Here is a 17,295-nt window from a genome sequence, read left to right on the forward strand (position 1 = left end):
TCATTATTGTCGGGGGTGGGAGGGAATCAACTGCCAGTAATTCTGGGTTCAGAAACTGGATCTCTAGCTGATATGGCACAGTCATAAAGAATGCAGTTTTATTTCTGTCCCTGCATTTGTGTTTTTGGCACTGGGATCGTGGGATGGAGAGGATGTTGGCCCTATTATAAGCAACAGCTTAAGTCTCCAGAATGGGTAAGTAGTATTAAATGGGAAACACATTACAAGAAATTTCATCGATGAGCTTTCAAATATATTTTTTAAAATCCTATTCAGAGCAGGTTTACCATGATCAGAATCTGGTGGATTCTCTCGTTTTAAGAATACTTCATGCCAGCATTCATTCATGGAAGATCAGCTTCCCCCATGGTTTAGAAAGATGGATACTCTCACAGACTAGGTTCAAGATCCCTGAAGTACCAGTGATTTTTTTCTTATACTTTTTCTTCTCTTTTTCTGTACTGTCATTACACAAGTACATTTAAGAAATGTCCATTACTAGGAGTTTAACTAGAATCTAGACAGAGCGAGGCTTTCTGGTCTATTTCCATGAGTAAAGAACTTGATCGTAAAGACACAGCCAATGAGAATAACAACAACAAAAGACACATAACACACACACACAGAAGATGGCCAGAACCATTTCTTCATGCAAAAACCTAAGCTCCAGCTTTCCATGTCTTCTTGTTCTTTCCTCTCAGAACAGCACAGACATCCTGAGCCATTGTGCACACTCTGTGCCTTCAGATGGTAGACCTAAGAGTCATGTGCTTGTGGACCCCTTACACATCAGGTTTACTCACAGACTGGTTAGCTTTACCTTAATGACTTCATCTAGTATGGCTTCTTGTTTGTACTGGGTTCCATACCACTTTTCTGTGCGATCAGTTTTTCCTTCAAAAGACTTGGAAACTATTGCAACCCTAGGGATAGATGGAAAAAACAAACAGAAAAAAATTATAAACCCCTGTAGCACATATAAATTTATATGTACTAATGGAAGTGTACACAATACTGACTAATGGAAGTGTAAATAATATCCAAGAATGTGATGGGCCTCTAAGATTCAGCAAATCCTGTAATGCTTAGCCAAACAGGCAATGTATGTATAGAAATTTCTAATCACAGTCCTTGTTAGCCACTGGCTATAGCCTAACATTTTCAGTGTGAAAAAGTCTTGCAGGAGAGATTCTTCTAGGTATGCTATTGACTAAAATGAAAAAGTTTTCAATATCCATAGCCAAATATCACAAGAAAAATTCAACCATCAATTTGTGTATTATCTACAAGTTGACTTCTTCCTCCTCCTTAATGTATATATTATACATATACCTTTTTTAAAAAATTTATTTTATCACATAAGGTTTCTTAAGAACATTCTAGAATTGACAGAGCCTACTAATATTCAGATCTAGGAATTGATTCCACTCCTGTTGATTTTTTCAGAGAATGAATGAAGGTCAAGACCCTTGAAAAATATGTTAGAAATGAAAGAAGCCAGTAAAGAGATATTATGTCCATCTTTTTTTTTTCCATGAGATGCTTGATTTTGGAGAGGGTGGTTACACAGATGGCTTTTGTTGCTCTGGATAATAGTATAGGCATCAGAATAATGGGGCAAGGGGTTGATTACAATTTGTGAAGCCTGAAGAATTCACTTGGCAGTGGATTTGCCCTCTGAAACAAGGGAACTTTATACTCAGTTTTGAGAAAGTTAAAAAGCTCAGAGAAAGCTGCCAAGCCAGATTATCTGGAGAACAACTATATGACAAAGAAAGCAGCATGCTGGAGGCTGTCCAGTAAAGCTCAGGTTCAAAAAGGAGAGTAAGGGGGACTTGTCAGGTACAATCCTCAGGGATTTTGATAGGTATATACCAAAGTAAAGTGTATGGGTATGTCTGAAATGTTATCATAACCAAGTAAATATGAAGTAGATTGTTCTGGTTACCTAGTGCCACTCTGACAAGAATATACCACAAATGGGATGGCTTCAACAAACAGGAGTTTATTCTCTTACAGTTTGGAGGCATTAAGTCCAAGTTCAAAGTGCTGGGCTCTAGAGGCTGTGTGAAAGCACCTCAACCTTGGGCTTCAGCTCTGCCTCTTGCTCCCAGCCCACTGAAGCTAGAGGCATCTCTTCACTCAGGCAGCTATTGGCTTCTGAGGCTGACAAGCCCAAGGTTGACAAATAAAATGGCACAGTCCTGATGTTACCAAACTACACAGCAGGCCATTAATTCAAGTCCATTTAAAGTCCCAAGGTTGGCAGAGCATGGCAGCCTGCTGAACAACGACACAGCTACATGCAGGGTTCAAGCATGGCATAAGCTGAAGACCTTTCTCAAAGTTGTTTCTTATATACAGAAAGCAGACCACATACCCACAGAAGCTACTCAGCTGCTCCAATAGATTCCACCATGGAGTTAATTACCAGTCTCACCATGAGGAATAACTACATTCATCTGCCCAGCCACTCAACCAGGCCCAGCCAAGTCGACCCAAAAAGGTAACCACCACATAGGTGAAGACAATTAATCAAACTAGACACATATCAAATATTACACTAACAAAATAGATCTTTGCAGATGAAAAGTTAGAAATTCAAAGATGAAACATACAACAGAAAATATGTATTTTAAAAAATAAAGTTAGGGATGGGGAATAACCAGAACAGAGAATATATCCATCAAACCTATATAGAAATCTAGGAACCAGAGCATAAGCACAGGGAAGAACACTTGAATTAGAAGGAAAGGAGAAAAAGCCAAGTCACAATAATCAAAGTACACTATAGACAGCTGCAGTGTACTTAACTGGTAGACAGTAGCATTTTAGACTATCTGCTAGCAATCTAATTATGCTAAAAATGGTTTTGATGACAGTTTTCTATTTTTCATAAAGGGTTTCTTAAAGCAAAATGGAAGCAAAAGGTTAGGCCAAAAATGGAGAATTTCATGGCCTCCAGACTTTCTGGAGGTATGGAGGCTGGATGAACCTCTGAAACTAGTGCCCTGAGAAAATCTTTAAACATTAAACCAAAAATATCCCCTGAAGTCTTCTAGTAAAGAATGTCTGTTTTGAGCACTATGCTCTTTTAAGATCCATCTATATAGGATCAAAATGACAACAACAGCAATTCAAAAGACTTGATAGGAAATTCAAGGGAGCAGAGAGCTTATGTTAATGGAGGAGGAACAATTCATTAAAGAGAGTAAGAGTGTTGCACAACTCAAAGAATGTAATCAAAATTGTACATGTAAATGTTACTGAGTTGGTATATGTTTTGCTATGTATAGTCTCAACACCAACAACATTTTTTTAAAACTCCTCAAACTGTAAACAAAACTAAACCTTGGAGAATTCAATCAACTTTTACCAAGCCCTTACCATGAATTCTGGACCTCAAACTTTTAAGAATGTGACAAACAAAACACAGTTCCAGTCTGGATGGAACTCATAATCTAACAAGACACATAACCCAAAGCAAAATGTGATAAGCTTATATATTAACAGATGACAGGACTATACCCCTCTTACTTACATGGTCTCTGAAAGAAACATGGAACTTGGACACGAGTTATATCCTCTGATGCTTAGGCAACTAACAATCACAATGGGATCATTGTCTATTACCTTCAAGAAATGTTGGAGGACAGGAGAGGAAATAGAAGATGGGAGACAGGCAAATGCTCTGATTTTCAAAAAAGAATGAGTGGAGCCTAAACCATAAACCAGTGGATTATGTACTGACTCCTGCAAAATTCTACATCAATTGTTACAGTGTCAAACATTTAGACATGAAGACAGTTATCACTAGGATCTGCACAGATCCACCAAGAACAACTTCTAAACTAATTGCTTTATATATGACTTAAGCAAGCATGTGGCAAAAACTCTATAGCTATATTTGTAGGTTTAATGTAATAAAATGAGCACCAAGTGATAGGATCAAGGGAGGTAGGTGGTAATGATGATAGAGTTGTAACAGATAAACACCTTTAAACATGTAGATCAAGTCTAAATATTCAAAAGAATTTTCTAGCAACTAGAACTGGCTATCTTGATATTTAATGAACTTCTTATCCTTGGAGGAATTTAAGCTCAAGCAGGTAACTTACATGTTGGGGATATTACAAAATATAAATATACTTGAGAGGGGTTAGATTAAATGATCTCTAAGATGCCTTTCCCAAGGAGCCCTGGTGGCATATTGGTTAAAGCATTCAGCTACTAATCAAAAGGTCGGCAATTTGATCCCACCAGCCACTCTGCAGGGAAAGATGAGGCAATGTGTTCCCATAAATATTTACAGCCTTGGCCTATGGAGTACCTTTACTCTGTCTGTCCCAAAGGGTTGCTGTAAGAATTGACTCGATGGCAGTGGGTTTGTACTTTTTTTTTTTTTTTTTAAGATTCCTTTCATTCATTTTGAGAGATTAAATTTCCCTACCTGGTTGCTATGGGAAACTTGCCTCTGTGGGTATGAAAGAAAGTAATTTTATCCCCAAGCAATCCCAGTCTGGCCTAGAAGCCTGCACCACTATTCCAGGCTGTTCTGCACACTATCACTGATCTGCTGCTGCAGTTACAATTGTAACAGCCTGTAGAGAAAAAAATGGTTTTTCTTTAAAGGTGAAGGCAGCAAGAATAAGAGGTACTTAACTATAATTGTGAAAGGGATTAAATTTAGAAGCATGCAATTTAAACAAAAATTAAATGTGTGTGCCTGCAAATTCACTCCTACAAAGTGTTAATTGGGTCAAATTACTGGCTCTAAAGTAACAAGAATTACAAGAACATAATCTAAATTGTGATTTTTCTTGCAAAAAAAGCACATCCTTATTGTATGATATACTTTTTTTTTTTTTTTTTTAAAGCCGACAGGAGATTTTATTTAAATAGGCAAAAGGGCGCCTGCACCAAGGAAGGACAGAAGAGGAAGAGAAGGAGAGGAAAAAGAAGAGAAGAGGAGGAAGAAGAAGAGAAGAAGAGGAAGAAGAGCTGTATGATATACTCGTAAATAGCATTACTTCTATTTGTACAGTACTTTTCAACTTTGCCAAATCATTTTGAATCAGATATGAAGATAAAATATTATCACCATTTTTTACAGGTGGGTAAGATTTAAGGAAATTAAATGACAGCAAGTGTTCGTGACACTATACAAAGTTAGTTGTTTACATATCCCTTTGCAGGACTGTGAATGAGGAGGTTTTATAATGGTTGCTCAATAAATACTGCTTGAAGAAATACACTAAACTATCCGAGATCTCATGAATAGTAGGTGACAAAATCACACATAAACAGTTACCTGAAGGAACCTTAAGATCCACTGCCACTGTGTTGATTCTGACTCACAGTGACTCTCAGGACAGAGTAGAACTGCCCCATAGGGTTTCCAAGGCTGTAAATCTTTATGGAAGCAGACAGCCTTATTTTCCTCCCGTGGACTGCCTGGTGGGTTCAAACTGCCAACCTTTTGGTTAGCAGCCAAATGCTTTAACTACTATGCCAGCACAGTTCCTTACAGACTGTCTAGTGTGTTCTGTTAACAAGTTTATACCTCTTTATCCTCACAATGAGAACTTTTTTAAAGGTATATAACAAAATTTAATGGGAATAAAATAATTAGATTATTTTTCAGAATATACAGCTACAATGAAGAAAATGTAAATATTTAAACCGTCTTACTTGTCTAAAATGAGTTAATGTGTATTGTGGGTATTTTTATTCTATGTATTTTAAACATTTAAGTTAATGCAAACATCACCTTGAGGCAGAAGTTTTAAATCTTAATGAAGTCCAGTTTATCAATTCTTTATCTCTAGGGTTACTGCTTTTTGTGTTCTTTCTATAAAATCTTTGTCTAGCTCAAGGGTTTGAAGATATTTTACTGTATCTTCTTTTAGAAGCTTTACAACTTTAACTTTTGATCTACCTCAAATTGATTCTTGCATACTGTGTGAAGCAAAGGTCAAGTTTCCCCTTTTGCATATGGATATGCAACTACTGGAACAGTACCACTTGTTGAAAAGACTTTCCTGTCTCCATTTAATTATGTTGGCACTTTTGTAAAAAAAGAAAAAAAGCAAAACCATTGATGATGTACGTTTGGGCCTATTTCTGGACTCTGCTCTGTTCCATTAACTTCTTTAGTCTATCCTTACGCCAATACTATAGTGTCATAACTACTGTAACTTTATAATAAATCCTAGAATCTGGTAACATAAATACTCAAGCTTTGTTTTTTTCTCCCCCAAAAGTATTCTGGTTAATCTCTGTATATTTATATAAATTTTGGAATCAGCTTACCAATTTCTAGGGAGAAAGGAAGGAAGGGTTGGAGGGAAAGAAGAAAGGAAGGAAACAGGGAAAGAGCAAGAAACCGACTAAGATTGTGACTGCCCTGAGTCTGTGAATCAGATGAGAAAGAAGTAACATTTTAATAGCATTGAATCTTACCATCTATGAACATGTTATATCTCCCATTTATTTAGATCTTCTTGAATTTCTCTTGGAAGTGTTTCACAGTTTTCCATATGGAGGTCTTGCTTATCTTTTGGTAAGTTTATTCCTTAGTATTTTATATTTTTTTGTTGTGATTATAAATATTTCTTTTCACTGAATTCTCCACTGTTTTTTGCTAGTATTTATAAATGCAATCGATAGCTTTTATACTGACCTCATAACCTATGACTGTGTTGAATTCACTTATTAGTTCTAGTAGAATTTTTTTCAGGGGAAAGTTCTTAGGATTTTCCATATATACAATCATGTCTATGCATATATCACTTTTAGTTATCTATACCATGCAAACTATATCTCCACCCTCAACTAGTCTACTTCAAGCACAAATAATTTAAAATATGAGGTCACATGACTATCTAATGTTCAACTTTCTCTGTTGTTAGTTCACAGTCTAGAAAAAAAAGACTGCCTGATTTTTCAATTCCTGAATACAGTTGTGTAGTGCCTAAGGCACTTGAATGCTAACCATAAGGCTGGCGGTTCAAATCCACCAGCCACTCCTTGGAAGGGAAATGGGATAATCTACTTCTGTAATGATACTACCTCAGAAACCCAAGGAAGGGTCGCTATGAGTCGGATCTGACTCAATGGCAGTGAGTTTGGTTTTTTTGGTTTAAAGCTGCAAAGAGCTTTCATTGTTAAAATGAAGAATGATCAGCTCACCAATCTCTAAATAATTCACGCCTTTGAGTAACTTCCTCTAGGAAATTAACATGGATTAGAATACTGGCAAGAGACTGAGCGGAAGACATACTGAAACCTGCTGTGACTGCTTTACCTATCAAACAGGTTCATGAAACCAGACATTTAATTTCTACATAATTTCAGAAGTTATTATAATAGCAGAAATTTTTAAATTTTGATCCTTAATATATTTTTTAAGCTAGCTTTAGATGTCTGTATACATAAGATTTTTAACTAAACAATTTAAAAATTCTAAAAGATATTTATACGTACTGTGCCAAAAACTTTATCATTAAATAAAATATTAAACTTACCGCTAGCAAGAGGTCAGGTAAAATCTGGTGGCAAACAGGCTTTGTTAAAAGAAATGAGATCTCTAAATTCCACTAGCCACCTAAGAGTAACCAGCCACCTGAACATTAGAATACATTATTGTTCTTAACACAAACAATATAATGAGTTATATATATGGAATTATAGCCAATGAATTTTTATATGTCTGGGAAAAGCATAAACAATAGTAACTAGGAAAAAGACTGATAAAAATTTTTTTTTCTTCAGAAAGTTCCACCATATTGTTGATTTGTGAAATGATTGCTCCACAAAACATTTACTCAATTGCAAAGTTCTCAGTACAATGTTGGAAATGCAGGCCTGACAGAGGTAAAAAGAAAAAAAAAAGCCAAACAACATGCCATCAAGTATATTCCTTCCCATCAAGTATATTCCTCCTACCATTAACTTTAGAGGATATAGACAGATAAAATTCAATTTTAAGGCAGAAATAGCACAAGTTCCTTAAGGCTGTCCTTCCTCCAGCAACAACACCTCTGTTACTGCTAAGAGGTCTAACTTTTGGTCTTCTGGTTAGTCAGTCAGCAGGATTCTTAGATTATAACACTTAATCTCACTTTTTAAAAGGTTGCATTTACTTGGTTATAGGAGCTCCGGTAGCATAGTGCCTAAGGCATTTGACTGCTAACCAGACAGCTGGTGGTTCAAACCCACTAGCCACTCCTTGGAAGGAAGGTTGGGCATCTACTTCTGTAGTGATACTGTCTCAGAAACCCAAGGAGGAGTTGCTATGAGTAGGATCGGATTCGATGGCAGTGAGGTTGGTTTGGTTGATTTTACCTGATTATAAGAGCCAGACAGGTGAGTTGGTACCTTGGCCATTTAAGTTTGGGATGAAGCCAGGATAAGATAACTTATTATCACATTTTACTCATGATAATGAAATTATGGTTATGTTTGTTTGGTTGGTTTAAGATGTCGTTTTCTTTTACAGATACCACTTCAAAATAATCTAGGCTGGGGAAGATGTATGAAAAGGGATGAGTATAGATGAAAAAAGGCTGGTTATGTATCAATTATTTAAGTTGGGCGCTGATTGATTCAACTATTCTCTCTACTTTTGAATCATGCTTGATAGAAAGTTTAATAATATTTTATCACAATGATAAATTTTCAGATTCTAACCATTACTGAAGATTTAGTATGTAACAATAAAATCTGCAGGGTAACTCACCGAACATTTTCTGGTCTGAGCTTATCGAGAACCATCTCTATTAAATCAGGTCTAAATTCTTCCAGCAAATATTCAGCTGTGAGCACTTCTTCTAGGGGATAATACTTTTTAAAAGGAAAAATAAATAAATGAATTTTGCAAGACTACTAGAGAGTTTAACATTTATTAACGCAAACAGATCTTTTAACACATTACCATCCACTATTTCCTTTCCCCTCTTCCTTTCAATTAAATTTTACTCTACTGGCAAAGAACTTCTATAGTCCTCAGTCTTTTCTCTTTCCTACTCACAACGTAAGCAGTATCATACTGTAGAATGATTTTGGCATTAACCCCCAAATACATTTACATTGTAAAGAGAAAAATCTAATTTCTTTCAGGGAAAAATGTTGAGTAATATTTCTGACTAAAAACTGAATACTTCCTAATGAAGAAAATATTATAGTGGAATACTGACACCTACAGGATTTTTAATTGAAACAACATACATTTTAATGAACAGAATTTCCTCTTAAATTTTACAAGGGAAATCAGATACGCATTTAGAAAACTGTTGTGGAGAAAAATTTTATTACTAAAATGGTTTTTAGTAAGAGCAACTTCCAATATACAAGACAGACTGACCAATTCATTTATTCAACAAATATTTAATAAATCCACTCTGTGCAAAGCATTGTCCCAGGTATTACGGCGACAATGGTAGATACGGCAGACGAAACCCCAGTTTTCTAAGGAGCTTACATTCTAACTGGAAGGGAGGCAGACAATAAAAAAACAATTCCTATAATTTTAGTTAGTGATAGGGGCTATGAAGAAAGTGGGATTATTTCAGATAGGCAGTTTAGGGAAGGCAACTCCGAGAATGAGACATCTGAGTAGAGACCCAAATGATAAGAAAAACCTGACCATGCAAAGATGTTCCAGGAAGAGTGTTCCAGGTAAGGAAAACAGCAAATGGAAAGGTCCTAAGAGGTGAAATAAACTCAAAGCTTGAAGATTAGACAAAGAGCAGTCAGTACAGCTTGACTAAAACAGGAGAGGGAAAGATGGCCCAGGGAGTGGTACAAAAGCCAGCTAAAGAGATAAGCTGGAGCCAGATGATCTTTCAGGCAAGGGTAAAATTCCAACTCTGATGGAAGAGCATTGGAGGATTTTAAGCGGAAGAGTGAAACAATCTGTTTTTGGTTTTCAAAAGATCACTGATACTGGAAAAAATAAACTGTAGTGGGAGACAAGAAGGAAAACAGGGATCCTAACAAGAGGCTATTATGGCAGTCCAGGTAAGAAACAGTGGTAGCTCAGACTAAGGTGGTAGCAATGAAGATGGAGACAAATGAGGATCTATAGCTTTTACACAAGTTAACACTTGGAACATTGTAGAACTGCAGGATATTAAAAACCAGTAAGTAGAATGCCTATTTAATAAAAAAAAATTACAGACAATAATTTTTAGGATGATGAAAATTAAGAATTTAAACATGACCTGACATCAAAGTTTGCCCAGGTCTATGAAATATGATTTTATGCAGCAGCTTTAATTTTTATGATTCATTTGGTATTGAAATTAATATATTCAGGACACTGGAAATACTCTACACACCAACATACATAGAAAAATAACAACAAACTCACATGCAATATTCCTGCAATCTTAGATGTATAGCCTCGTGGCCTTTCTTTATCTTTAAATCTAAAAGCAACAGCATTCAAGTCCTAAAATGGAAAGTCAATCCAATTAGACATAAATCCATTATTTAGAAATATTGCTTTTAGTATTTGGTTTGCACTGTGGACTTTCTACTCCATTATTTATCACATGTTCTGAAAAAATGCCTATGCTTGATTTAGAAATGTATAGAACACAGAATGAAAATTTCTTAGTGTATAAAATTCAATCCATCAACCTAGGGTTAAAACCAAAAGCAAAATGGTAATAACTTTGAATAAAAATAACAAATAAGGACTATGAGTCTATAAAACTATTTAGTCAAAAAATTAGGGAAACTGTGTTGAAAAATCTTATGAGATCAATAGTTTCATAGATTATGATTTTAGTGACCCATTCAAGGAACTGCACTGAGATCAGATATTTGACTATCTTAATTTTGATAAGTAGAGCTTATACCTTTAGATGTTTACCTAGGTAAAATAGATGGCTCTTATACTAAAATATATTTCAGAATCCTGATAGGTCTTAAATATAAAGCACATAGCTTTGAAAACTCTTTTTTAAAAAAGTCTTACAAATTTGGAAGAGTACCTTTTGTTTTATGCAAAAAAAAAAAAAAAAAGATAGCCAGGTTTTTTCATATACGCAATAACAAAATCACCTTTAAGAACATAATCATATATAAAACAACTCACTATTCCTCTGAGAGGTTGCTATGGGTTTTTATCACCAGACTTGAAAATGACAGAGCTCATGCAGCTTCAGGCAGGGAGTAACATAAGCCCTGATACACACCAGCTCAAGAAATTGCTGGATTTCTTCTGAGGGATAGAAAGGCAATCCAACGTCTTCTTTTTCTTTCCTAAAAGAAGGCTATATAATTGTGCCCAGGTAGCCAGTCAAATTAGTACCACTAAACCTTACTATTGCTATTATATATTACAAAATTTTAGAACTTAAGTTTTTAAAAAACTTTGAAATTCTAACTGGGTCTTGTATTTAAATTCATTCACATATTTGCTTTTGAAAAATAGATTCCTTAAGAAAAATTTTGGTGAAACAAAGGTACCTTGCACTCTTGGAAAACCCATTCTTGAGGTCCTTCTGCACGTAACTTCTGAATGTATTGAAACATGTGCAAAATTATATCTTCAACATGTACTGGAAAAAAGGGGCACACTTAAAAATCATTCAGTTCTCAAAACCTTCAAAACAGTGAGCTCACTCCTAAGGTAAAATCAGGTTAAGTGGAAGATGTCTTTCTTATAAAATGAAGTCCTCACCTCCCTGAGACTGCTTTTAGGCGTCCCACAAACATGGCCCTCTGGGTTCAGGGATATGTGACAGAAGGGGCTTTGGGCAGTGAAAGAACAAATGAGAAATATACACTTTACAAGGAGAAGTATACACTTTACAAATGCAACATAACAATCAGTTATTAAGGGTGGGAAATCATCAATGAAATGAAGGCTAAGTTAACACACATAAACAATGGAATGGATAACTTGTATGAATTTAAGTGTTTATGGCTTTTCAACACAACAGATCCACAGCACAAAAAAGTTTTTTTTAAAAAAAAAATCGTAGGAAATCAATTTTCATTTAAAAGTAAAAAGATCAATACTTACATAATCCTTCCTCAGTCAAGTCCACATTAATGATAAAAAACATAAAACCTCGGGCTCCTTCCTTCTGCCCACCAACGAGAGTATTTACCCAGCCTGCAACATTCAAAGGAAATCAAAATGTTTGCACGTGTGTTTCTTTTCTTTTTTAATTTTTACTGTGATGTGGGTGAAAGTTTACAGAACAAATTAATTTTCCATTCAGCAGTTCACACATACTTTGTCTCATGACACTGACTGCATTTTCTCACAATGTAACAGCTCTCTTCCCACTTCCTCCCCATGGTTACGTCTTCCTTGTGGCTTTACCTTCCATGCACTCTTGCCCCCTGAGCTGTCTCCCTGTGCATACACAGCCCTTCTATTCTCCCATGATTGATCTCGCCAAGGAGTACATCTACCTAATGTAATTTGTTCAGCTCATATGCCTGTCTTTTGTTTGGCTGGAAGCCACAGGAATGGGTTCAATTCCAGACCTGAAGGCCAGCTAAGGGCCATAGTCTCAGGGGTTCCACCAGGCTCAATGAGATCTGGTCCCTTCTGTTTTACGATTTTGAGTTTTGTTCCACATTGTTTTTCCACTCTATCCAGGATCTCCTACAGAGAAACCCCCTGAGTGGTTGACAGTGGTAGCCAGGCACCATGTAGTTCTTCTGGTCTCACAGTCATACAGACTGAAGATAGTATGGTGTACCAGTCCCTAGTACTAATTTGTTTCCACGGGTATTTCATTTTCTTCATTCTTCTTTGCTCTGGATGAGGGGGCACTCATTGTTACATCTACATGGCTGCTTTGAAGCTTTTAAGCTCCCAGTTGCTACTCACCAAAACAGGATGTAGAACAATGTTTTTTTTTTTTTTTTGGTGTTATGAGTGAAAATTTACAGAGCAAATTCAATTTCCACACAGCAGGAACAATGTTTTTGTGTAGTATGTTACACCAATTGAACTTAATGTCCCCTGTGACCATGGTCCTGAACCCACGGGTCCAACTACCCGCTCTCTCTGGGTAGCTGGCTATGGTCAAGAAATGACTACAACCTTGTTCCTTGTTAGCTCTACTATATACCTGGAAATTTTTAGAGAACATTCAAATACACTTGCAGAAACACTGACTGCCAACCCTATAGTATGTGTTTCTTCTGAGGGTTTCAGAATTTTTGAAAAAAATTTCTTAAGGAATTTTTGAAAAAATCATACTATATGTTCCCAAAAAGATCAGAACAGACTTCTTGCAGAAAGTCCAGAAAAAGTTTCAGACACTGCAAAAGGTACACAGGATTTTTCGGGCTAGGTGCTTTCCTCAAGACTCCTCAAATCAGTTCCCAAAACAAAAGTAGACTATGTGCTTAAGTGTTATGTAAAACCAAAGAGTCTGAGTTGAGAGGAGCCCAGAAAATCATCTATTGACAGTAAAACCTGTGAAAGCCAGAACCTGTGTCAGGTGGTAAGCTATCAGAGAAGTAAAGTGCAAATATTTTCCATTAAAATACTGAAGTGGTAAGACTGCACCCTATCAAAGGCAGACAACTTGTAAGACCTGTAAAAATAAGGCAATCCCATTGAGTTTAGGCTCTCACAGGTTTCACTGCTTACCCTTCTGGTTTAATGACTAAAAGCAGGCAGGTACTAACATCTTACTTCACACAGATAGTAAAGAATACCCAATGTGAACTTTTACCTTTTAACTTTTTTTCTCATTTTAAGCATGCACCACACTATCTTTGAAATATCTAAGTTTTGCTGCTCAATACTGAAGGGTAATAGAAAGTATGAAAAACTCCAACAAACAAAAGCACACCGACAACTATCCTCCCACTGCTAACCTAACAGTCTCATCCAAAAAAGTTCTTTTATAGGGAAATATGTAGGAGAAAAAGAGCCAGAATGAAAAGATGTGGTGGGGCACTACCCTCAGAAGTCAGTGCCCGAAAGACTCACCTTTTGATTTAAGTTCTGATAATAGACTTCCAGGACCTTCATGCCCAATGAGATGACCAAGATAATGGCCAGGATTTGATTTGTAGTATTTCTGAAGATCAGGTATGGGAAATGTCACATAAAGATTCCTAATATCCTTAATGGGTACTATTTTGTAAAGTTGCTGGGGAGGGGAAAAAAAAAACCTCAAATCACAACAGATTAGCTATATATAACTACAACTGCATAAAATATGTATTAACTATGAAAAATATTGATTTACATGTAAGAATCTCAAAATTGAGAGAGAATCAATTGCCAGAGAAAACTGTACCAAACACAAAGAAATAAACAGCCCAGGCTCTTTCTTAGTGGAATTTCATTACATTTGGTATATCCATCACATGTTTGGTTCCATGGACCATGCAGTTAAATAGTTCTGGATGCTGACCTCCTGGCACCAGATGATAGCTTCTAGAGTCTGCCAACGCTACTCCTACCAAGCCTACTTTCAGCATGGAATAATCCGAATATATCGATATATTTTTTTGGCGGTACGTGTTCCTAATAAACATTAAAGTTACTTGGTTCAATTATTCAGATAAAAATTTAAAACTACATAAATAATGGAACCTCCAAAATGTTTCACCCTAGAATCTGCAAAACACCTCACAAAACAGATGAACTTAGAGCACATTATGCTGAGTGAACTTAGTCAATCACAAAAGGATAAATATTTTATGAGACCACTATTGTAAAAAGTCAAGAAAAAGGTTTCATAAAAGGAAATATTCTTTGATGGTTCCCACAGAGGTAGAGAAGGGAGGGTAAACTAGTAATGAGAGGGCAGATACATATTACCTTGGGTGAAAGAAAAAAAATTGAAAAAAAAGAATACACTTCAGTATTATAAATAATACTACAGCCATTGTGTCAGAAACTTAAAGTTCCCTAGAAATTTTGTTCTAAAATAAAATCATATTTTTAAAACTTATAAGAAGTGTTTCATCTACTCTCTGGTAAACTAGGTATATACCATGGCCATAAATTAAAAAGAGAAAATATCAACAATACATGCACTTACTTTAAGATGCTCTTCTTGGAAAGGGTGTTCGGGAAATTCTGGCAATGGAACATTTTTGTTCTCTACTTCAGAAAATAACTTTACCACCAGATTAGTCAAGTCATCTAAGGATTCTGTAAGAAAACAGACATTGAAAACAGAACTTAAACTAATCATAATATATGATAGATAGTATTTAAGACCTTAGACTCTCCTGAAAAATCTTAGGACTATTAAAAGGAAAACGTGGAATTTTAAAAAACGGCATGTGATAAAGTTGAACCACTCAATTAAATCCCACCAGTACTTCTAAGGGAGCTCTGGGGACGTAGTGCCCAAGGCATTGACTGCTAACCAGAAGGCTGATGGTTCAAACCCACCAGCCACTACTCAGAAGGAAGAATGGGCAATCTACTACCATAGAGATACTGCCTCAGAAATCCAAGGAGGGATTACTATGAGTCAGAATCGACTTGATGGCAGTGAATTTGGTTTTTTAGTTTAGTAACTTCTAAAGTGACAGAGCAATATTTATAGTGATTATATCTCACACAAGCCTAGCCCTTTACAGTTTCAAAAATATTGCCTTGCAGAATGTCCAGGTGTATAGTAAAGCTGACAAGGGAAAAGGTTGTGGTAGCTTCTTGGCCACAGTCAGCTACCTGGGAGGGAGTGAGTAGTTGGACCTGTGGGCTCAGGACCATGGTTGCAGGGGACATCAAGCTCAAACGGCATAACATACTACACAAAAACATTGTTTTTACATCCTACTTTGGTGAATAGTGAATGGGGTATTAAAAGCTTGCAAGCAACGATGGGTCTCTCCCTGTCCAGAGCAAAGAAGAATGAAGAAAACCAAAGATACATGCAAACAATTAGTCCAAGGGAGTAGCAGACCATGAGATCCTTAGCCTATATGACAAGGAGACCAGAAAAACTAGATGGTGTTTGGCTACCACTGTCAATCACTCAGAGGGGGATCAGTGCAGGAGATCCTGGATAGAGTGGGAGAACAATGTGGAACAAAACTCAAAATCATTAAAAAAAAAAAAAAAAAGACCAGGTTTGCTGGTCTGATAGAGCCTGGTGAGACCCCTGAAACTATGGCCCCTAGCCGCCCTTCAGGTCTGGAATTGAACTCATTCCTGCGGCTTCCAACCAAACAATAGACAGGTATGTGGGGTGAACGTTTACATCAGGTAGATACACTACTTGGAGCAATCAATCATGAGAGAACAGAATGGCAGTGTTTGCACAGGAAACAGCTTGGGGAGCAAGAGTGCATGGGAGGGAAAAATAGGGAAGAAGTAACTACAGGGAGGAAGTGGGAAGAGAGCTGTTACATTGTGGAGAATTGCAGTCAATGTCATGAAACAAAATGTGTATGAAACACTGTATGGAAAATGAATTTGCTCTGTAAACTTTCACCCAAATCACAATAAAAATTTAAAAATATATACATCATTTTGCAATAAATTTAAAACAAATATTAGAATAATAGAATAACTTATTGTATTTGGAAAACAGACTTTATCTATGATTCTCAACAGAATCATATACTGAACTACATTAACTATTAACAGACTGATTATAACATTTACCTTATAAATACACCCAATAATTGATTTTGTGGGGAAACAGAAGAAAGCGGTGAAAAGAATCCTGGATCCCCACCCAGAAAACCTGGATTCTAACCCCAGCTTCACCAACCATATCAGCCAATTACTTGGGGAAACTTTAACCACTCCAGGTTCTCTAAAGGGTGCTCTGGTGCCATAGTGCCTACGGCATTTGGACTGCTAACCAGAAGGGTGGTGGGGTTCTCTACAATAAAGAAATTGGGTAATATCATGTCAAGTCTCTTCCAGTCTAAAATTAGACTATTCTGTAGTATAATGTATGAAAGTCACTCAGAAACTTGCAACTGTTGACATGATTATATGGCCACTTAAAGTTATGCTCTTTATGTTTTCACCTACATACACTATTTTATAAAGAGTTACACTTGCACAAGTTTACAAAGATACATGTATAAGATGATCACAGTAGCACCGTTTATAATAATAACATTGAAAACTGGAAATGACCTAAACATCTATTAATGTGACAAAAAAAAGAAACCTCGCTGCTGTCGAGTCGGGTCTGACTCATAGTAACCCATCCTTGGGTTTCTGAGGCAGAATCTCTATGGAAGTAGATTGTCCAACCTTCCTTCCAAGGAGTGGCTGGTGGGTTTGAACCACCAGCCTTCTGGTTAGCAGTCAAATAAATGCCTTAG

At 36.4% G+C, this 17,295-nt stretch overlaps 1 protein-coding gene across 1 annotated transcript in view; it reads right to left on the reverse strand.

Moving 5' to 3' along the window:
* IDE (insulin degrading enzyme) overlaps positions 1–17,295 on the reverse strand; it is a 161,473-nt gene that overhangs the window by 54,947 nt on the left and 89,231 nt on the right. The window contains exons 6-12 of the mRNA XM_007951263.2: positions 15,039–15,151; positions 13,976–14,138; positions 12,038–12,130; positions 11,479–11,570; positions 10,373–10,453; positions 8,741–8,844; positions 821–923 (exon numbers count right to left, since the gene is read on the reverse strand). Of these exons, the coding sequence (XP_007949454.1) occupies positions 821–923; positions 8,741–8,844; positions 10,373–10,453; positions 11,479–11,570; positions 12,038–12,130; positions 13,976–14,138; positions 15,039–15,151 (749 nt within the window). The remainder of the gene's footprint in view (positions 1–820; positions 924–8,740; positions 8,845–10,372; positions 10,454–11,478; positions 11,571–12,037; positions 12,131–13,975; positions 14,139–15,038; positions 15,152–17,295) is intronic.

This window comes from Orycteropus afer, unplaced genomic scaffold (assembly GCF_000298275.1).
Source record: "Orycteropus afer afer isolate SDZICR_OR568_19922 unplaced genomic scaffold, OryAfe1.0 scaffold00293, whole genome shotgun sequence".
NCBI classification, from domain to species: Eukaryota; Metazoa; Chordata; class Mammalia; order Tubulidentata; family Orycteropodidae; genus Orycteropus; species Orycteropus afer.